At 34.9% G+C, this 24,370-nt stretch overlaps 1 protein-coding gene across 2 annotated transcripts in view; it reads left to right on the top strand.

Annotated features, from left to right (window-relative positions):
• Positions 1-3,309: 3,309 nt before the first annotated feature.
• The window catches only part of pax3a (paired box 3a), a 35,640-nt gene continuing 14,579 nt past the window's right edge, over positions 3,310-24,370 (top strand). For both annotated transcript variants that reach the window (XM_062988056.1, XM_062988057.1), the window contains exons 1-4: positions 3,310-3,394; positions 4,561-4,796; positions 5,876-6,005; positions 6,254-6,397. In XM_062988056.1, coding sequence (XP_062844126.1) covers positions 3,310-3,394; positions 4,561-4,796; positions 5,876-6,005; positions 6,254-6,397 — 595 coding nt within the window. The remainder of the gene's footprint in view (positions 3,395-4,560; positions 4,797-5,875; positions 6,006-6,253; positions 6,398-24,370) is intronic.

Raw genomic sequence — 24,370 nt, 5'->3', positions numbered from 1 at the left:
CATAAACTGCCTGTTTATATTCTTGCCACAGCATCTCAATAGAATTGTAATCAGAACTTTAACTTGGCCTCTTCAAAACCCTAATTTTGTTTTTCTGAGCCATCCAGGGGTGGACCCTCTTGTGTGCTTTGGATCATTAGTCCAGCTGCAAGTGAGTTTTAAGTCACAAAACGACCTGAAGTTTTTATCCATTTGTAGATAAAGTGTAGATAAAGGCTCTCACTGTGGTTTGCTGGAGTACAAGGAATTTAGCAATGGCTTTGTAACCCTTTCTAGACTGGTAGCCTAGGTTTTAATGACTTTAACATCTGTATCTGAATCACTTTAGAATGGGGCATCATGTGCTGCTTTTTGGGACCTTCTAACTTGCTTTACATTGCCAGAAAGGTTCTGTGTTTCGATTTAACAGGTCTGGTAGTAAGCATGCATATATGACCAGCATTTTTCCTTTAATAAATAAAATTATTATGAATTATGCTTTATGAATCATTGCGGATATTGATACTCATTTGAAAGTAACCTCGAAACCATATCTCATCACCAATGATGACTTTTTCCCAAAGATGAACTCAGTATTAAGGGCTGATAGCTGAAGTTAATTCCAAGGCCATAGCAAAGAACTGAATACTGGAGGGGAGAGTACCAGAAGGAGAAGATTGTTCCCACCATTCTAAAAAAATTCCTGGCATTTTAACAACTGATGATCTTAACACAAGCTAATAAGTGGAATATGTTTATTTATCATTTTTACAGCACTAAATTTAAGAGCGGAGGCATCTAAGTATGTCTGAGGAATATGGGAATGTGTCCACTTCCAATATACGTATATTGTGGTTATGGCCTTGGTTTATTCACATTATAGACCCCGAGAAGTATCCACAATTAACTTCATACAATGATCATATCTAAATTTGAGTTTGAATAATTGCAAAGACCAAAGATTGTTGGCAACATGCTGCTCTAATCACAAAATACAACTGAATTTTAATTGGATTCTTTTAATGTTCAAACGTAAATTCGAATGTAAATTCCCTAAACAATTTACACTTCGCATTAAATTAATTAACTTTTTATTTAATCATTATTGTTTTTAAATGTTTAACTTTAAGTTTCTGTAAACTTCTCTAAATGAAATTTTAAACAAAGTGGTTTTATGTAAATAAACTCGCCTTGCCATAAAACAGGGAGGAGACTGAGTTCTGTGCATGCAGATGTGATGCAAAGAACCAGTGAAAGACCTAGAGAACAAGGTGCATAGTTCTTCTGAATGACCCACCGTTATAAATTCGTGTTCTTCACAATTGCATCCTTTTCTTGCAGACACTTTTTAGGGCTTTTGCGGCGTCATACCCTGCTGAGAGCCTCACGTTGTACTGCTTTTACAAGATCTTATACTGCGACCGTGCTCTTTATAATAATTCATTATTATAACCTATTAACTGCGAGTTTACTGTTCTTTGGGTCTTTTGTGGGTCTGCACAACCTACCTTATTAAATACTGATCCAATAAAAAATATTAAAACACAGTCTGATTAATGTTTATAATGAATTCGTGGACGTCTTGTTGTGACGTCAGGGCAGCGTCATAATGATAGTTGTCTAGCAATGACATTTTTGTTATTGTTTATGTTTGGTAGTAGGCATATGATAAGAACCTATTTTAGTGCAGTTTTGTATGTGTATCTTATATGTACTATTTACCAGAAGCACCGTAAGCTGTTTGAATTTTAAGATTTTTTGCTTACTTACAAATTAATATAGAAATATTTTATATTTTATAGAAATATGTGGGGTAAAAACGTTAATAATTTACAATTTGCCTGGTAAATGTTGAGGGATTTTCACCCAACATAAGGCAACATTGTAATGTTTTTTTTCGACCTTGGCAAGATTGTCAAGATGGATACAGTTAAACCAACTGATACTGACACAGATAAGCAATTAGGAGACCACGTGATAAAGTGAAATTACTTCATAGAACATTTGACTTAACCCAAATAAGATTGAACACCCCAAACTTACATGTATTGTGAAATAACATCCTCTATGTAGAACAATTGCCCAACAGTGAACTATTAATATAGGGGAAATCATAAAATTTAGTAAGCCAGCTGTACTTTTAAATGTTACATTGCACTAACGTTATGTTAAAATCAACAAATGGACATAATTGTGCAGAATTCTCTGTAGATTAGATTAGATTCAACTTTATTGTCATTGTGCAGAGTAGATAGATAGATAGATAGATAGATAGATAGATAGATAGATAGATAGATAGATAGATAGATAGATAGATAGATAGATAGATAGATAGATAGATAGATAGATAGATACTTTATTAATCCTGAAGAACAGAGCCACTGAAATGCACTAGTATATAATTACAGTAATAAAAAAGGGGCTAATTTAGTTAATGTTAACAATAAATAAATAAAAGTCCTAATTTTAAGAAAAGCATAAAACTGAAAAAAGACTCCCTCCTTCATCTATACACATAGATATACATACACTTAGTGTTTATTCAATAAACAATAATCAACAAAAACAAAACAATATTAAATGTATTCACACCGACCCACCGTTTATCAAAAATACTATCTTGAAATCCAAATTTGGGTTGGCCTTAAAAACAGTCAAGGTAAATTTTCACTAGAGCCAATTTTGAATAGACCCAAAAGCAATCAAATTGAGTTTACATTACAGAATCGTATCCTTGACCCAAAATCTCAATTATCATTTGATGCCCAAACAAGAATCCATCATGAAAAAATCCACCTTGTGTGCCAGTTGCAGCTGAATTTGTTGTGTAAGTATTTATCAGTGACACATCGCCTTGAACCCTCGGGGTCACCACATGAGAAAACTTTTCACAGCTTGACCAATCAGAGCCCTCCTTCGGGTTCCAGGACCCTCCCTCTCTCAGCCAATCACAGGCTTGGATGCGCTGTAGGGACGCAATTCGTCAACTGATAAAATGTTTCACGACCGAGCGCCGATTCAATCCACAACAAGTGCGTCCACCACCAGCTGCAACACCACTGACTTCCTACTACTGAATCTATTTCAGCATCAGCGTTGCTTGGTTGGCTACATACTGGATATTACAAACTCTTAAGGACTTTTCCGAGTGCCTTGTTCACTTTGAAGAAGTTGACGTACTTTCTCAGGACGCAATAGTTCAAGAGCCCAAAGAGAAAGCAAGCTGCATCGACTCTTGAACATCAGTAACAGGTCCGGTTTGGATCTCTGCATTGGTCGGTAATTTCACCGTTAAACTTCGTCATTTATCGTTCCTTGGGGATTCGGGACATGGCCGCCTTAGCAGGGGGCATTCCCAGGATGGTGCGCCCAACGCCACCACAAAACTACCCAAGAGGCGCGTACTCCCTTGAAGGTAGGGTTTTTGAATTTATTATAATGGGTTGTTAATGACATACATGTAGTTTAATCAAGCTTGTACATTGAGGTTACAGCGTTCTGTAAATCAAATAAAAATAACATTTCAATACAATTAAAATGCATCTTGGAGTTGTTTTGAAATTAGACGTATCAATAAAACAAGTAGTGCAACTTCAACTGCCTGGTCTTCTTTCTTTAGCAAAAATAAGACAAACTATTTTCTTCAACAACTGACAAAACACAAGATACATTTTATAGTGATAGAATCTGCAATCTATGTGGTTCACGGAGCTCCTTGACCATATTCCTAACTAAAAAGATGTCCTAAAACTTAGTGATTAAGTGCCAAAAGGTGCCAAAGGTGTTTTATAGAACTTTGACTGTGTAAGATGGTGGCTGTATTATATAAATCTATATATATATATAATATATATATTAATTTATTTAATATTTATTATTATTGTTATTATTATTATTGTTATTAGTAGTAGTATTAGTAGTATGTAATTCATTTATATAATATAGCCACTGTTTTCTATAGTCACTTTATACCGCAATCACCACAATTATTTATTTATTTATTTTTATTATTATTGTTATTGTTGTTATTAGTAGTATTAGTAGTATGTAATTAATTGTATATAATATAGCCACTGTTTTCTATACAGTCACTTTATACCGCAATCACCACAATTATTTATTTATTTATTTTTATTATTATTGTTATTGTTGTTATTAGTAGTATTAGTAGTATGTAATTAATTGTATATAATATAGCCACTGTTTTTTATACAGTCACGTTATACCGCAAGCACCACAATTATTTATTTATTTTAATTTAAATGGTAAATTTCTTGGAAAAAATTCTAACGTGTCCACAGCAACAGGCTCCAGTTTGTTCTGTCTTCTACTGTCACTTCAACAGCAATCACCACCACATTTTTTTAATTTTTTTATTAATGATTAATACAATGTTTCTTGAACTTTTTTGTGACCAGCTATAGTTATAGTTAGTCCATAACTGGACTTATTGATATATATATATATATGTCTATATATATATAACTTTTGAGTTTGTTTTATTTGGGCTGCACTATACAGCCTTTTTGAAATGACAATATATCAACAATTATGGTAACACCAACCTAATGTTTCCTGCAGTTTCCACGCCGCTGGGACAGGGCCGGGTGAATCAACTCGGCGGTGTTTTCATTAACGGGCGCCCGTTACCCAACCACATTCGCCACAAGATCGTGGAGATGGCGCATCACGGAATCCGGCCGTGCGTCATCTCACGCCAGCTGCGCGTCTCCCACGGCTGCGTGTCCAAAATCCTGTGCAGGTACCAGGAGACTGGCTCCATCCGACCTGGAGCTATCGGAGGCAGCAAACCCAAGGTAGAACATTTGAGCGTGCCACATGCAACACCAGACTTCAGTAACCTGGATTGTCTTAAACTTTTAAGTGTCAAGCATAATGTCACCATTGTATTAAGAGGAAGGGTTAAATAATAGTCCCACTGTGATTAGATAACATCATACATATTGGCAACAAAAAGCATTTATTTCTATTCTTAAACGGATACAAAACTCTATTTAACTTTCTGTTACTTTGTTCAACCAAAAGTTACATGAGCTGAAAGTTTATCAAGGCATAAAAGAACTTCTCACTATAACAGTCAGGTGAACGTGGACAAGTGTTTAACATTTGCATGTAAAAATAACATTTAACTTAACGTCAAATAACACAGATATTTATTAATATTAGATTTAATATTACACAATTGGATGGTTGTTTTATGGCTATGTATGGTAATCTTTTAATAAATGACACGAAATTGCATGGCTACAATACTTAATGTTGGGGGGGAAAAAATCCCGTAATAAGGTAATTTATTTCTAAAAACATAAAAAAATATTTTAAATGTGTACATATTATTTAAACGTGTTAATTATTTTTTTATTTATGTATTTAACATTTTAGGCAACAAGTTATTTATGTATAAAATTCCAGGCAACTTTATTATTCAGTAAATAAGTACAAACGATTTATAGTTTTAAATGTTAGCTAGAAATATTAAAATTGGAATCAACAAAAAGTTAGCTTATTAAAAGTTCAAACTGTTTTGATATATATATATATATATATATATATATATATATATATATGTATATATATATATATATATATACTGTATATATATATATATATATATATATATATATATATATATATAAACATTAATGCAATATATTGGTCAGTGGGCTTTACTGCTCTGTAATGGTATTGCTCATGATGATGATCACTACTGAATAATAATACTAATGATAGTGGTGGTAGTAGTAGTAGTAAGTCATCTGATATTTTTATTAAAGTGTGTATGTTTAATATGTGCTTTTATTTATTTTTGTGTACACTTATAACGTCATAAAGCTGAAAATTAAGTCACCCATTTTAAAACGTATATATTTTGCAGCAGAACACCACCCCCGACGTGGATAAAAAAATCGAGGAGTACAAGAAAGAGAACCCGGGGATGTTTAGCTGGGAGATTCGAGACAAGTTGCTGAAAGATGGCATCTGTGATCGGAATACTGTGCCCTCAGGTAAGTCAAACCATGGAATCCTGACTTTTTTCTTCATTTAAAAAATATGCTCTTCAACAAAAAAATGCATAAAAACTCAAATCATATACAGTTGTATTTCTATTATATATATACATATCAGCGTAGCATTACAACACACCAGAAATATTTAATATTAAAATATATATTGATGGATTGTTATAGGCACTTTTGGGGTAATTTCGGCCACCATTGTGGTGAATTAAATTCGTTAACTCATTTCTTTACAGTCAGCTCCATCAGCCGGATTCTGCGCTGCAAGTTTGGAGGAAACGGGGAGGATGAGGAGGACGATGATGAAGTTGAAAAAAGAGAGATGGAGGAAAACGAAAGACGGGCAAAACACAGCATCGATGGCATTCTTGGAGACAGATGTAAGTCGATGAATTCTTACTGTTTTGTTTATGCGCAAGATCTAGATGTTATTTAGTGGGTCAACAAAGAATGCACTTCATCATGGAGAGCAATACGAATGTTTTATGATTATTGCCACTTTATGCAACAAGTTGGTCCCAACTTACTATATTTCCACCTATTTTGATGATTAACAATAATAATAATAATAATAAGCAATTGTAGTACATTTTTGTAGCCTATATTTTTTGATGATGATGTCAGTGATGGTGATGCAGTTATAATCCCAAGCAGTCGTAGTGCTAACAATAATACATCATGAAACTTTTTATTTGTTTCAGATGATGATGATTACTGAAAATTATAATTTGTTGTACTCGCAATAATAGCAGTAATGCCATAAACGTGTTTTAAGTCAGTACTATAACTATTACTACACCAAAAAGTGTTTTTTTTATTTTATAAATTTTATATAATAGAAGTTGCCATCAGCTGCTATCAGACAAAAAGAAAAAATAAATCAATATCTAAAGCATTTGATTTTTCGATACTTTATGTTTATACATTAAGAAATAGGTAAAAATGTGTACAAAGAGTAGACTATTATTTTGTGCCTTCAAATAACTGGTAAGAAGTGCAATCCCTATATAGTTTACATTAAATAAAGTGCAAACTAATTAGTCCAGTAATTGATCTGCAGTATAGTAACTGTTTAGCAAATTAAGTGTTATTATTTTAGCTACGTATAATAATTTAAAAATATATATAAATTAATGTATAGCTTTTTGCAAATGCTATTTCTTTAAAAACCTTAACACGTAATACATTTAATGTATTTAATAAACAAATATTAAACTGTTATTAAAAAAGTCTTTTTTAAAAGTGAGATTTTATTTGGGTTCGTGTTTTAGAAATAAATGTAGTGATAATGAAGCCTAAATTAATGGTATAATAATGATTGCACTTTTAATCTAAAAACTCCCCTGATAACATGCTGAAGGGGCACAGATGTGAGGCAGTGCTGTCAGTTTCAATATGAAATATGTCCTGTCATGTTATTTTGTAAATTGCTCGGTTTAGAAGAAGATCAAAGAGTAAAAGAAACTTAAATATGTTATACTGGTTAGAATTTTCCATGTTAAGGAAACGGTCCAGAAGGGGAACAGTGTAGGAATCAGCTAATCAAACATTTGTCCAGGATCTGCGCGTTAAAAAGGCGGCGCCGCGGTGCGCAATCGGGCACTTGAGGATGAACTTGAGGAGACAAAAGCGCGCAAGTCCATGAGCCTCACGCTACGCATTCAGCCGCATTAAAGCGCCTCTCTGTGCGAACAAAAGCCAGAAAGCTTTTAAAAAATTACTGAGAAAGGCAGGAGAAAACGGTCCTACAAAAACGCCGAGAAGACATTATGGACGGTCAATGAGAGATGAATTATTCAAGAAAGAGTCTTAAAGAGCAGTTTGGAACAGCGCGGCTTCGACAGAAATGTGCGTTTTGGTCTGCAAAATATCTCCATGGAGACTTTGCAGCTTAAAAAAATCATTCAGACTTCAAAAAACTGAGGGACAATAAGTAAGCTGGAACCATAAATGAGATAAAGGTTTTTAGCACTTGTTGATAGCAGACCTGTTGGAAATACATGCAGTTTTAAGGGGTATACCACTACTACTACTGATATTATTATTATTATTATTATTATTATTATTAATAATAATAATAATAATAGTAATAATAATAGTAATAATAGTAATAATAATAATAGCAATAACAATAATAATAATAATAATAGTAATAATAGTAATAATAATACTAATAAATAATAATAATAATAATAATAATAATAATAATAGTAATACTACTACTACTACTACTAATAATAATAATAGTAATAATAATAATAATAATAATAATAGTAATTCAGTATTAAACCAAAATCTTTTAAATATTAATAATGTCTAACCTTTATTCTTATATTAAATGCAGTACAATATATTTCAGTTTATCTTTGAGAATGGTCGTGTTAAAAAACTTTCTTTTAATCTTTTATCTTTTAATGAATAGTAATGAATAATATTATTATATATTATATAATATATTATTATATAATACACTTTTATTTTGAAGAAACTTGCTTGAGCTTGTCAACGTAAAAAATAAGCATAATTCTAATTTAAATGAAAAAGATGGGAGGTTGTAAAAGAACGTGTAATAAAAATATAATTATTTATTTTATTTGGAAAAAAGTGAAAAAGTGATTCAAGTAGAGCCCTGACACTTGTTGTTTAGAAACGTATAAAAAGTCATGTTAATATTTAAAAAAAGAATTATATACTGGTGTACTGCTCAAATCTATTCGAAAAACAGGTCCACCATGGATCTTACAAATGATTCCCAGTTAACAACAAAGCTTATTAATACCAGACTGTTCAGTCAGAGGTAAAGTGTAACATCCGCACAGCCAGTAACACCCTACGGGTAATACCAGTTTCCTCCCACTAAAAAAATCTGTTTAAATCTGGAAACTGATCCAGACTCCAACTTTTTTTTACCTTCAATTCTTTACATTCCCAAGCAGCCCAGTGTGTACTAGACCAGGGGTGTACAGAAGACTTTGGTGATTAGGTGGGATAAGATCACGCTAGGATCGCACCACGTTACGCTTGGTGCTCGCCATTAAAAGCCCTGCGTGCTCCATTAAATCAACCCTCTTTATTCCTTTATTTAGGTCCACTTTCAAAACCACGCCCTCTTTTGCACAGCCCGGGGCACACTCGCCCCCCCTGCCGCCCTTTTCCTCAACAATCGCCTCGGCATTAGTTCAACACTTCACTTTCTACATGTTTACTTAACTGTTGATGCAAACTTGATAAGAGATTTTTGAAAGAACAGAGTTGTGAGTTTGTGCAGTTGCTCAATAAAAGATCTTCAGTAAAACAAGCTCAGATGCAAATATGAGAACAGAAAAAAACCACATTTATGACATTTAGCAGAGGCTTGATGCTTTTATTCAAAGCGTCTTACAATTATGAGCATATAACTCAAGCAACCTCATATGTTGCTTAAACCAGTGACCTTAAGATTACTAGTCCAGTACCTCAACTCCTGAGCTGAACTAAGAAAAGATTGAAATAGAGTAAAATCATATCAACACTTTATTTTAAGATCTCAGCTATAAAAGCTATAGCAACTTGGTGGAATACAAACATGGATCATATGAGAACCTTAGTTTGATCCTCACCTCTGCTTAATGTCTGTAAGAAGTTCCTCATATTCTCCATGCCATGTGTCTGCATGGATTTCCCTTATTCACTTAAGTTTCTTGTCATCTTAGAGTAAAAAGAGTCGATAGATATCTTGGCTGTTATAAATAGTCCATAGGTGTTTGTTATATACAAGTGTGAATATATGACTATATATCAAACACTGACTTGAGTGATAAATTGATGTCCATGGTATAATTTTAAAACATTAAATTGGCTAATAAAATTCATGACTGAGTGACATTAAAGCTGCAGCATGTAAGTGTATATGGATATGGAGACTTGACTAGCATGATGTAGTATCTAGTATGTAGAATGCAACATATAAGTCAATTTATTAAGATTTATGCAATGACTTAGGTTGTGGTCTCGATAGGATATGGCTTACAATGTTTAGACCCACAAACCTACACTAATTTGAGCATTTTGTCAACAATATATGCAGACACTATTAAAGTCCACCACATAAGACCCGGTAGGCTCCAGCATATATTCATAAAATTTTCCATATGTGACTTAGACTATACTTCATACTACTATCATATTTAACACAATATATAAAAATGTGTTGCCAGTTTTTCTAAGCTAGTTAAACATATTTTATTGATAGTATTCAGGTATTGTAATTTCTATTTCTTGTTATGGTTTGGCAAGGTGTGACTTCTTTGTGGAGAAAGAAGATTTCTTAGAGTTGTTCCACAGGGTCTTGGCATGAAGTCATTATAATATTTTGTAATCCATTATAATAAGCTACAATAGCGATAAAGAAAAAAGAGACAGTTAAATAGATAAACAATTAAATAGCACTATATATAATTAGAACTATATATATTAACACAATATAATATAATATATTAATAAAATATCAAACAGTGGAAAATCCTCTGTTTAACAGTCTGTCCAGCTAAATAACCCAAGTTGTTACACAAGTCCCAATAGACACAAATGGTGACTAGAAGTGTTAATTCAACACTGATTTTTGCTACATGGCAAACAAACAATTAACTTGAGCTTTTGTCAAAATGCAATTGAATAGATAAACAATTCAATAAAAAATAAATAATTTTTTTTATAGTATTAAATTAAAATAGGCACAACATTAATCATAATATAATATATTAATAAAATATTAAACAAAGTGGAAAATCCTCTGTTTAACAGTCTGTCCGACTTAATAACCTTAGTTGTTACCCAAGTCCCAATAGACACAATTGATGACAAGTGTTATTCCAACCCTAGAAGTGTTAATTCAACACTTAAATAAAATTAAACAATTAAAGAAAAAATTGCAATATTTATAGTATTACATTAAAATAAGCACAACATTAAACACAATATATTATATATATATGTATATATATATATATATATATATATATATATATATATATATATATATATATATATATATATATATATATATATATATATATATATATATATATATATATATATATAAACAAAACAAAAATATATAACAAACAAACAAACAAACCAGAAAATCCTGTGTTTAACTGTCTGTCCAGCTTAATAACCTACGTTGTTACACGAGTCCCACTACAAGTGTTAATTCACCACTGGAAGTGTTAATTCAACACTGTAGGTGTTGACTCAACAGTGCTTTTTGCTAAATGGCAAACAAACAATTAACTTGTGCTTTTGTCGAAATGCAAATGTGTGCACATCATAAAACTCAAGCTTCTTCACTTTGTCCTAATCTCTATTGACAGACTGTAAAGTTTCCCCTCTCTTTTGTCTTTTTCATTTTATTTACTGCGAGGTGGATTAGGAGAAGCGGTATTTCACTCCGCTGTCTCTTTCAGTCAGGCTTCTAGTTGTTGCTCCTTTTTTATGGTGCTCAATTAAAATCTGAAAAGGGCGTTTTCAGTATCAAGAGGGAGGGTTCTGACCAAATATTGATTAAGTAGGTGCTTGAGTCTATAGTTGTTGGCGAGAAGGCCCTGTTGGCCCGGGGCCCCCACTTCTCAAAAACCTATTGTTGGGGCTCTTTAAGTGCTGAGATCAAAGCAAGTGCCTTTAAGATTTATTTGTCTGGGAAAAGCCAGGGCAGCAGTGTAGCTTCTGAATCAGTAGAGCATCACTCCTGAATACTGTAGTGGATAAAGTATCATTCACAGATAATGCTGGCTCAGAAGCTGAACAGAACAAGCACTTCCTTGCTACTGTTGTTGGAACTTGTGCTTTTTTCTAATGGCTTATGTTGATTTTTCCTACGTATATGTATATATGGACTGTTTCTGGAGTTGTTGCATTATTTAAAAAGAAAAAAAAAAAACACAATCATTTATTTTATAGCCACAACAGTTTTAGTAATGCCTGGAACCCAAGTTTCTGAAGTGTTAAAAATGTTTTAGCTTCTTGCATACTTAACCTGCAGAGTTGTGATGTGTCAATTAAAAACAGAAAAAGATTTTCCCACAAAGACGAGCCCGCATAAGTACGCCCGGGATTTTCCTTATACTATTAACTTTGGGAAAGTGACAATCCTTGAGCCTCATTTAGCTAATTAAAAGTAACTAAAGTCATCAAAGAGCAATGGCCCCCGCTCTCTCAGACTTTCATTTTACGGCAGGCAAGAAAAGAAAACTCAGAAATACAAACAGTCAAAGGGATCAAGTTTTTTTTCCTTCTTTCTTTCTCTTTGTTGAAAGGGAGTCCTGCAGAGGCCAATTGAATAAGCTTAGTGCCTTCAGATGTGCCATGGTGAACGCAGTCAACATGTAATAATTAGTTTCATTGAGGAGCATTCCAACAATCTGCTGCAATTCTCCCGGGGCCATTGTCCATTCTGAGGGCCAATGGCCAGGAAGACAGAGAGAATCAACTGCCAACAAAACATGAAAGATTTAGCTGCCTTTGTCCGTGAAAGCGAGGAGGACTTTGTTTGTGTAAATAAAGTTGGGGGTGCTGGCTCACCACTATGCTGGCTAGGAACTCAATAGAGAGAGACAGACACAGAGTGGGAGAGAGACGGATGAATGAGAAAGACAGCAAGCAGCAAAAAGACAGAGTAAAACGTAGAGGCGATGTTACGGATCTGAAAGTAGTTTGACGCATCGATGGCAAATACGTACAGCCAAAAATAAGTAGTATGCAGGATCAGTCAGTAATGGAGTTCAAGTAGTCAGAGCAAAAATGATACATTCTGAAAATGCTGTATTCAGAATACATTGAAGTGAAGAAACACACACACATACATACATATGTAACCTAATAACATAAACACACACAAAGAGAGAGCCATTTTTCCTTCAATGTTCCACACAGGGTTGCCAGGTTCATGGTTTTCTTACAGAAACACCCTGTATCTGCCCCTAAATGATTTTGAAATTGCTGCCAATTGTTAAAGTATTTGCAGTAAATGATGGTACATTTTATTTGACCATTAATTACTAAAACGTCTGCAGGTGTTTAATAAAATGTAGCCCGTATTTACAGAAATGGAATCAGTAATGGCCCTGAATCAAAACCCCGAGGAATAAAGACTTGAATTAGTTCCATGTCCCTCATGTGCATTCTGAATAGTATAATAATATCTTTTTATATAGTAAAGTGTAACTAAATACATTACTACAATGTATTCACTATCCAGCCATCAATAACTTTTCAAAGTATTCTGCCCAGAAGTGCGTTCATATAAAACAATAAGTAACTATTTTTGTGCTGCCTGTCTGTTCTATTTTCGCCTGTTTGTAAATGCTCGGTGCATTTTTAGAGCTCTTTTGTGCCCAGAGCGAGTGAAAAAAAATGAGGGAGAAAAAGAGACAGGACTGTGTCCCTGATCAATAAACAAGGGGCCTAGTCTTCCTGCTGGAATGCTTTTCTCAGTCATGACTCTAAAGCCCTGCAGGCAGGAAGATGCATCTAATCTCTGTTCAACCCAGTGTCCTCTCTGCTCTCGTTTTTATAGCCTGGCATTCTACACGTGGAGCACATGTTGAAGGCTCAAGTACTATATTTGTATCATATGGGCAGTTAAAATGTGATATAATTCACAATATTGAGTAACTGGTTTGACAAAATGATCCAAAAGTGTAAAAAAAAAGGCACAAATGGTTGGGGTGGTGGTTGGTTTAATAGTATATTTTCTAAGAACTTGCAACTTGCGTGGAATAAGCTGGTGGAGAACGTAAGAAAGTAATAATTTGCAGGTTCCATAAGTATATTATATTATTAAGTATATTAAAATCTGAATTCATATGTAGGTTCATCACATAATCTTTGGATAGCCTGACCATTCCAAGTTTTATGATATTGCTATAATTGAATTATAAATTCCTTGAAGTGGCCCAATAACCCAGGCTTTTCATAGCATTTTACAAGCTTTAAAGATAGATTTAAGTTTAAGTTTTTTAATTCAGCAAAATAATATCTGTCATTATAAATATTTTTTTAAGGTTGTGAAGTTTTTCCTTCACCCCTTGTGTTGTTTTTTTAAAGCCTCCCATTTCCTTTCTCTAAGAAAGTAACTATTGTGCAGCAACTTTGAGCGAAATAAACACACACTGACTCACACACATATACCCCGAGCTTATCTGCAAATGAATGCTTGAATCTATGCTTCATTGGTTCTTCTTTCTCTTGTGGCACCAGCATTGTGATCTTCTGATATTAATTCAAAGGACAATTAATGAATGCAGGCCATCTTTGAAGTGGGGTTCTGGGGTTGCGCCCGGGTCCGGCCCCTGCGAGCTGATGAACTCCCCTCTTTCACTCGAAACTTCTCTCAAAGCCAGTTTGAAGTGGCTGAAAGAGAAAGTGAGCAATGGAAGGTCAAGGAGAATAGGCGCTCCTCTTCGAATAGAGCTCCTCTCACTCATGGGCTCTGTGTTCTTTTGGAAGTGTTAGTGCGAGCAGAGGATGAAAAGGAGGAAAGAGGAGAGGTCGAAGGGGCGGGGGCCAACCTATAAACACACACAATAAGATGGTTAATTGAGAAAAGCTAGACAACGTTGTCAATCACTTAACTCGGAGAAGTTCACTTCTCACTCTCTCATCCCTCTGAGTCTTTTTGGGAGTTGGAAGAAGCGAAGAGAGAGCGAGAGAGCGAGAGAGATAGATAGATAATGTAAGATAAAAAGTTGATAGAATCGCATTTTTCTTATTGGTTAATGACATGTTTTGTCAAATTTGTCTTGACTTATTTAATTATATATATTATTTAAACATGTGTGTATAAATAGATATACACATTAATTTGACTATACTGTACAAACTATAGTTAAAATATACTATAAACTATATATAGCACCAATTAAATATTATCTTTTTTCCACACAATTTAGTTCACAGTTGATTTTTTGCTTCTTTTGTTGTCTTAAAAACGTAATATAAAAATATTAATATAATAAATATAATAATCTTATTATATAAAACTATTACATTTATTAAAATAAATTAATAAAATAATTTTAATAAATAATAATATAAATATAAAGTTTAGTTTTTTCCAGTATGTACATTTTAACTAACAAATAGTCAAATATACAGAACTTTGTTACGTCCATCTCTACAATTAGGGTCTTCAGGATAGATGTTTCTATGAAAATCTGATCTCTTACACTTAAATACACCTAAATAAGGATGGTATTTATGGGTGAACTGTATAGTTATGGACCCCTAATGATTGGATTTGTGGCCAGAAAATGTTCCCTTTGGCTCTCTATTAATTTCTTACATCACAAAACAAAAGACATTTTGGTGTTATTTAGTATAATCTCAATGAAAGCAACATTATTATGTACATTTAGTCATACTCAGAGTGATGGGACTGGAAGGGACTCTTTACGCATTCTGTCCACTGGCAGTCCCCTAGTGAAAACGATCCATGGCTGGACTGGGTCAGAGGGGCAGAGGGGAGCTCCGGGTCATTGGCTGAGCAAATGCCTTCTCTGCTGGATATGAGGGTTAAGCTAATGTTTTGTCAGGTAAAGAGAGCTCTGGGAATAAGTGCTATTTGGACACTGCATGGGTGCATTTATATTATTATTGAGCTACAAACTGGTTACTTTTTTTTCATTACAGAAACACTGTAATTCACTTTGATTTTAGTTGTGATGACCTGCTCTATCTTTAACATTTATCTTTAACCCGAGGCTAACTATATATTGTGTCTAACCACATAACCATAAATTCATTTTCTTTTAAGAAAAAACAAAATCTGAATTGAAGGCCTAATTATATTATTTTAAAGTTTAATTTAAAGATGGGATTTTACAAAAATATGCATTTTGTACACAGCTCTTAAATTATGTGCTTACTTGTAACTTACCTTTTATGAAGAACATATGCTACAGAAAAAAAATCGATTATTCCATTAAAGTAGTGGTATAACGTTACCCATGCCCTGAGAGTTAAGAATAAAGAAGAGTCTGTAAGTACTTAATAATAAGTCCTTAACGTAATTACTGCAGATTTGTTATAGTAGTTTATTTAAAAGCTTAAACAAATATCAATATAGTCTAATGAAGTCTAATTCAGTTGATTTATGTAACTCTTAAAGGTTAAATGCAAACCTTTCCATGAATTACACTATGAATTAAACTAATAGTGGTATGTGACAAGTCAATAAACATTTACATTTGAGTCTAAAATGACATACGATGTGTGCAAAAATTGGCCCCCAATTGCTGCTTTTGCATCAACAATTATTAAGTATTTCCTTTATTAACTTTAATAATGTAACGTCTTTAATAGCAAAATGACATAATGCAGCTTTAATCAAACTTTTTATTGATGGGAAATTGTTTGCATTAAATGCACAAATAATCCAGTCAATGACTTGACCCCAAACCCTTTTTAGTACAGAGAAATGTCAAAATTCTGTTAATCACCCACAGAGGAAGGTGAATAGTAAATGTTCCTGCACTGAGAGGAGTGTAAAATCAAATTATGTTTTTTTTATTCTCGCTGTGATGTTGTGCGTGTGTGTGTTCTCATTGACTTTTCACTCCGCTCTATATGGGTGCTGCTTTACTGATTTGTCCTCCTATGGAGCAATTCCATGCTCATACAGACTTCTCTACCAATGTGACATTATAATGAGGGCTGCATGCTGGGTACTCACTATGTCTAGTGTTTCACTCCGTTACAGCATTTAATGCAACACACTTTGGAAGAAAAAAACTCTCGAGTTGCATAGCTTTTTAGTCTGATTAATATTGTGGTTTTTATTATGACAGTATAAACCAGTTGTGAAATGCTGTATTTCACTATTTTAGAAAGTGACGTAAAGTATGTTATGGTATATTTTTCCTCTTAAAAAATCTCCATACATCACTCTGTCATCTCTCGACGTTGCTCCCTCCAGCTGGAGAGGCAGTGTCTCTTTAGCAGGCCGGGTGCCACCCCGGTTCCTCCCTCTTAACAAAATGCCTGCTGCAGATGGACTCATAATCAGTCTCTTAACCATTCTTCTCTCTGCATCTGCCGGCCCTCTATATACTCCTTAATACACTCCAGCAACAACGCACTGGACTGAGGGCCCAAAGGGCCAACGCTCCTACGCTGTGCAAATAAATGCTTCATTTGTCTCTTCTGCCTTTTGTTTCGTTTGCTGAACACATGTCACTAGCTCAATTACCCTGCCATTTAACTGCCCCTCAGGAGGAGATGGCTTTCCCCCTACTAAGAGCTATAAACAGCCCAGATGGCTACTCTTTCTGTTTCTTCCCTCCTCAATTTATTTTTAGTTTTGTTTTCCTCAACCTCACCCACTGATTTTCTTTTCTCTCGGTATGAATCCTTCTTTTCAGCAAGCATTCGAGTTTTCGGGTTTGGCTCAATCTGTACGTCACTCAAGCGGCATTTTACTGGCTCGCTTACTGTTCTTGTGGTTTACTAGTTTTGCTTAGCATATTTACAAAGTGTCTCTGTGTGGGTGAATAGAATTGCATATTATGCATATATACATGGATAAGTTTACACTCATAAAAAGTAATTCTTTATAAATGGCCCGTTGCTTGGGCCAAACTCTTGTAGAATAATCTTTGATTTATACAAAACATTTTTAATGTGCTGAAAGTACTTGGTTATAGGATTTGTAAATAATAAAAGGTATAGATTCTTTACACTGACTTGTGGTTTCACAATTGAATGTTCCTACTTGCATAAAAATTGAGGCTTACCAACTTAGCTACTTATAGCTACCAAAGTAGCTAAGATTATGTATATGGTGGATAGTGAAGATGTTAGCTTGGCAATTTGACTTGAAATAAAGTTGGTATTTAATATAAATAAAGTTGATTTATTTAATTAAGAATTGATAACAAAGCTGTGTGTTAACTGCTAACTAGAGCTGATTAACAATTATGTTGACTGTGTAACAGTTGGCTAAGGCTGAAAAATGCTGGTGTCAAGTCAAGGCAAATTTATTTATATAGTGCTTTTTACAATGAACATTACAGAATCCAGGACCAACGGACAAAAAAAACCCTATTGAGCATGCCGAGGGCGACGGTGGCAAGGATAGTGGATAGTGTCCATGCTAGTTTTCAGTGGATGTTTCAAGTATACAAAAAATACAATACAAGACGAGTATTTCTGTCACAGATGAAGTAGCTTAAAAGTACGTGTAGCTATAAATACCTTATCAACAGGTGTCCCTGACCTTAAATAATAATAAAAACAGCTTTACTCATTGTTATGTCTGGTCAGTCATGAATTTCACAAACATTTAGCTTTGTTTGGTTTCTCTTTGGATGTATTGTTTGAAGAACTAGCCAGGGATAAAATAAAATCTTTAAAATAAAATGAAATAGAGGCCTCACAAAAAATATAGAGAATGTAAGGTTTTCTTACTGAAGCAAATGTGGTTCTCCTGTGGTACTTTTAGACTCTAACCACCTTAATTTTTAAGTATGTAGACAAACATTAAGCCAACAGAGCAAAAGTAAAGCTCCAATTCAATCATGTCTTCAGCCCTAGCATGGCAAAGTTAACAAAGTCTCCCTGTCTCAGCTAAATGTTTCACTTGTGTTTCTTTTTGGATCAGCGTGGAATTCCCTTTGCCCCTCTTCTGCATTCTTGAGTCCGCAGGTGGAATTTATTCAACAGGGTAGTTCGTCCTTTCTCTCACAGTCTCGATCCTTCTTTTTCACACTCTCGACTTCGGTCTTTTGACTCCTCCGTTCTCGCGCCGTAGCGGAGCTGATAAATAGTACGACTGTATTTAGAGCTGGTCAGTTTTGGTCCTTTGTGTGCCAAGCGTATGTGTGTATGCACACTCCAGGAGTAACAGCTCTGAATACAAATGCCCTCTGAGAATAGAAGGCATGCACCTTGTGTCAGATTAATGAATAGCCTCGCACCACGGCAGTGGGGAAAGTATTGTTATCGCTGCCTCCACAGACCCAGCCATACAGCCCGCATCTGCGGCGCCGGGTCCAGTCAGACTATACAGTGAGTCTGTGCTACTTTCTCAGCTACGAGAAAAAGTCTCCATCATCTCTGGCAGGGCTGATTTATTCCTCTTAAATTTCCTCTAGTGTTACAGAAACCATTTATTTTTCCGTTGCTGTTTTCAGCTGTTTTTTCTTTACTTCCAGTTCATACAGAAGACTAAATGTATAGAGCTTTACACAAGTCAAAAGATGATAGAAGGAAAGTAAGACATGAAGGTGATGAGAAGGTTTAATTCCCTGGAAAGTCTGGCGCTTATGTAGGTAGTGATGGAAAATGTATTCCTGTAAATTCCTGGTTTTGTAACCAGACAAAACTCAACAGGATTTTATCAAAAGCTTCCTTTTACCATACATCAGACCATACATTTGGTTCTTCATCATTTACTTTAGTCACAAATTCCTTCATTTATTTATCCACTCATCCATTTATCTTAAAAATTAGTTAGTAGTCTCTTAGAATATTTAAGTCATATTAAGTGGTGTAATAAATGTAAAATTTATTACAATTTTACAATTTACAATGTATTTAGGTACAACCGTTCAGGTTCAATATGACCAAATGCCTTCAAAGCCTATATTTACTTTTTAAATGTGTTCACCAGATTCAGCTTGAGTTTAGTTAAATGTAGCATATGGAAATGGTACTAGAACAGCTTGGAACATCTCTGGACCTACTGTATAAACTAGGACTAGTTTTATTGTAATCCTGACCAGCTAACTTTATTATATTTAAAAGTGTCTGGGTACTACAAACCTTCAGATCACCCTGGCTTTAAGGCTATTTAACATTAGCCAGTAGAAAACACTGGCTAAGTTTCGGAAAGCACTGACATTTTTGAGAATAGACGTCTAATTTCGTACCTAGGAGCTGGAATAATGGACGAAACTAAGTCAATAGATGACTTCATTTTTCAAATCCCTTCACAGTCATTCAGACCTTCTCAGAATCTACTCTGAAATTAGGGTTTTTCATTTTACATAGCTTACTTGACTTTTCCCATTCCAGTTCCAAAATAATGAACGCTTATTCATGTATTTGTTTCCAGACAAGAGTTATCAGTTATCCCCACACACAATTGACCTACACTAACATTTTGACATACATTCATATACAGTTTACTCAAATTAAAATATATTTATGCACCCCATTTACCTTTACTAATTTGCCCCTCAAACTTTTACCTCCACCCCCCACCTCACCCTCATACATGTAAAACCCCCTGGCGATGGTAAAGGAAGGATCGGGGGTGGCCCCCTGCTGTTCCTCCGTGGAGCCCCCATTGGCCCCTGCGTCCTGCCCCTATTGTGCCCCCCCCTCATACCCCCTCCCCCGCTGGGCAGGTGACAGCGGCACTGAATGCCCGCCTGCCCAGCTCTGATGGATCCTACAGATGGAGCGTGGAAATCAGCCTCCAAAGCCTTCAGCCACAGGCTTCTCCGCGTAGGCCAACAAAAGATTTGCGAATAACTCCCTGAGAAGAAGAGAAGGAAAGAGAGAATGGAGGATGACAAAAGTAACAGTGTCATTTGCTATTAACTCCTAGTCCATGATGGAGTGTTTTTTGCCACAGTCGCAGATAATAAAACTGGAGAAGAAAGAGTTGAGAAAGTGGGACGAGAAAATAGACAAGTATTGAGGTTTGAACCCTGTAGTTAACACATACTTTGGTCGTACCATCCCTTTATTTTCCTAAATGTTAAATTAAGACTAGGTTACTTAGATTTAGAACAGAAACAGGCAAAATCTGAGGAAGGAGGAGAGTCAGAAAGAGAGGACATACGTAGCTCTTTATCTTTTTTTTTTCTTGTTTACATAAAAAGCAGCGTTTGATAGGCTGCCATAAGAATACTGTGTTCAACATATGTAAATTCAAGCACAGTTAAAACCTTTTATTCACATTACCACAACAAGAACACTTCAATACAGAGATAAAAGAGACACTATCCCACATTTTCTAAAATTTATTTTTCTTTGTAAAAGATAAAGTACTACTGTATACACTCCCTGTTTCAAACTCTTCCTCGCTCTACTCCTTCCTAAATCTGGCTTTTTATTTTCTAAATCCTAGCCAGACCCATGCAGCCAGACAGAAGTATTCCATACAGTATAAGGCTCCAGAAGTTGAGGAGCTTGTCTGCGGGTGTAATTTTTTTCTTCTTTAATTAGGCTTTGAAATCTTGATCTCAGTTGAGCAGCTTGTCTACTGGTGTAATTGACTTCTTTTTTAATTAAGGTTCAAAATCTTGATCTGCTTCTCTTGATCACCTACAGTAATGTAGATATGCAGGTTGTGAAGGAGCTTGTGGTGCAATAAATAGTCCTGTGTTTTTTTTCTTCTTGAGCTTAACTTTAGTATAATGCATCTGATTTGTGTGTCCAATTACTACAGACAAGAGCGTCAACATATTAAACAGTATTTAGAAATTCGGGTCTGGTTCATTGGACACATTTTAGGAAACACCCTGGACAGGTTGCCAGTCCATCACAGGGCACACACACACTCACAGGACAATTTCTAGTAGCTCCAGTTAACCTGACTGCATGTCTTTGGACATGTAGGGAAGAATTGGAGCACCCGGAAGAAACCCACATGGACATAGCGAGAACATGCAAACTCCACATGAAAGGACCCTGGCCGCCAGCCACTGCACCACCGTGCATAAGCAAACTTCCAGTACTTTATTAGTATAGTATGAAATTAGATTTGATTAGCTTGCTAGTAAAAGTCATCTTAAATTACAAGCTATAGTAGATATTTGTACCATTAAGTCAAGTTAGTAAGGTCATAAAATTAAAACCTAATTCAGAACCAAAATTAAAAACACTTTATTGCCTTGGATTTGTGCTCACAGATTTGGTTTTGGTTCTAGTACATAACATAAAATGGTCCAACAAGAGACAATAAACTTAACCCTTAAATAGTAGACAACAGGCAACAACAGACAGTGCAACAGTTTTGATCAGGCAGATTTTGACCCTGCCAGCTATTGCCAATAAATGTGTGTTTGGTTTTATAACTCAAATTCAAAACTACAATAAGCTTTAATAATGACAGTGTTGGGATTAGGCAGATACTGGGGAATGTCTTAACTAGCTGCCCTTTTGGTGTGTTCTTTAAATTACTAGCAAAATCTGTAAGATTTTGTGTATCCAAAGCAAAGTTGAACAGATCTAGTTTTAACAAACAAATACCTTTGGATAGTTCTTTTATACCATTTATGTAGGAGATGTTTAAGAAATTCCCATCATTTAGACTGGATGTGTGTTAAAACAGAATTTATAGGCAGTGTGTCCATGTCTGGTCATCTGTTCTCATTCATCTCGGACCGAACCACGAAGACATGGGAAGAAGGCTGCGACAGAGAAAGGAGTTAGAGAAAAGAGTTAGCCGGTGTCGGATGAAACAGATGCCATGTTTATGCGTTAGAGACTTGGGATTTCGAGGCGTATTAATGCACAATAGCTGGCTGTCACGGTAGTTTGAAAGGCCTAATCATTATTTGATAGAGAGCCCTACCCCCACCGTTTCGGAGATGCCTAGATCCAAACTCAAGGGCAGCCTGAATGACCCGTGAAAAAACACAGTCCCTGAGTTACACCGAGCCGACGCACATGGCACGGTGCAGCGCGGCGCATTCACGGATGGTTGATTTGTGTTTATGTATGCATGCATCTGTGGGTCTGCATCCTAAGTGGGGCTAAGTATCTGTGAGAAGGCTACCGTATGCACTGGGAAAGATGACACCTGTTGATTTGGTGTGGTCAATCTGCCAATTTGTCTGTCAATCGAAATTTGTCCATATGAATGATTGGTAAACAGTTTTCCACAGTTTTCTACCTAAAGTAATCATTAGCCATCCATATTCGGGTCTTTAGTTTGCACTGCAGGTACTAGGCTAAAGTAGCCAAGAAGTAATGGATGTTTATCAGAACCAAAATCTTTTCCATAAATATGCCTCAAATAGCAACCAGTTACGTCACAGCAATACTAATGTAGTTTGGACCCTGAATGATTTACTATAGTGAATAATATTAACAAAACATCACTGTGTTAAGCTTAATGCTCAATGCTTAATTCCAGCATTCAGTTATAACTGAGCATTTGTACACTAATGCCGATGCTAGATTGTGGTTTGTCCTTCATTACTTGTTAGCTGTATTAAACTGGTAAATCACTCCTATACATTTTGATGTGGAACATAACCTACGATTCGTGTTAAAAGTATTAATTGTACACAAAGATACATAAAGTAAAGATGTTTTTGTATCCATTCACTAAACAAGTGGCCACTGTTAAAAAATCCTGATGGATGGTGGGCTGGATGGACAATAATGAAACTTAACTTGAAACCTATTTGCCTAGATACAGAATATTCCTGCATGTTGCTATAATTCAGAATTTGTAGGCTAATGTTGAAGCTGGATTGTTGTTTTGTCTTTCATTACTTGTTAGTTATATTAAGCTGGTAATTAGTTTTAGTCCAGTGGAAGATTAACTATCTTAGAAAACTGTAAATTTAACTTTTTCTCTTTGATTTGAATCACTCCAATAAGTTTTAATGTATAACATAACTTAGGATTACCATTAGAGATTTTAACTATACACAGTCTTTCTATCTATCCAATAAAAAAGTAGCCACTTTTCAAAAATCTGAGGGGGTAAATTTTTTAATACAGTGGTACCTTGTAACTCAACGTCCCCTAAACTCAAAATCTTTAAAACTAAACGCTCTTCGTCGAGAACTCAACGTTTTCCTTAAACTCAACTTGTTCAGTTTGTTTAAAAAAAAAATGTATTTATTTAATTTCAAATTAACAATTAACAGTCGCATTGTTCAGCGCTCGGCTTGAGCGATGCGGTGAAACATCATCAAAGTGTGCGTATGAGACGAATCTGCATTTGTGTGGAATAACCCTCAGGTTCAAATAGCTGGATTTTCCTCACTGTTTCACTTTTAAACTTGTGTTACAGTTCGGGGTTCTGAGAAATTGTAAGAATCAGTGTTTTTATATTATATTTGTGTTATTTTCAGTGTATAAGTGTCAAAAACAACCTCATTATTTTACATTAGCCTAAAATATATGCAAGTCCACAGGACCATGGAACGCATTAACAGGTTTCCCTTGAAACTCGACGCCTTTTAAACTCGACGCCAGTCCCAGAACCAACTGACGTTGAGTTTTAAGGTACCACTGTATGGAGATGATTTTAAATATACATTTTGACTTACATTTAGATTTACAAGTAAGTTTGGCAAGTTTTCATTTCCTTTCTCAGGACTGGAAGACATGTGAAAATGAATGTCAAG

Source organism: Trichomycterus rosablanca, chromosome 25 (assembly GCF_030014385.1).
Source record: "Trichomycterus rosablanca isolate fTriRos1 chromosome 25, fTriRos1.hap1, whole genome shotgun sequence".
In the NCBI taxonomy this organism is placed as follows: domain Eukaryota; kingdom Metazoa; phylum Chordata; class Actinopteri; order Siluriformes; family Trichomycteridae; genus Trichomycterus; species Trichomycterus rosablanca.
The sequence above is the reverse complement of the archived record's forward strand: the minus strand, read 5'-3'. Positions and strand labels throughout refer to the sequence as shown.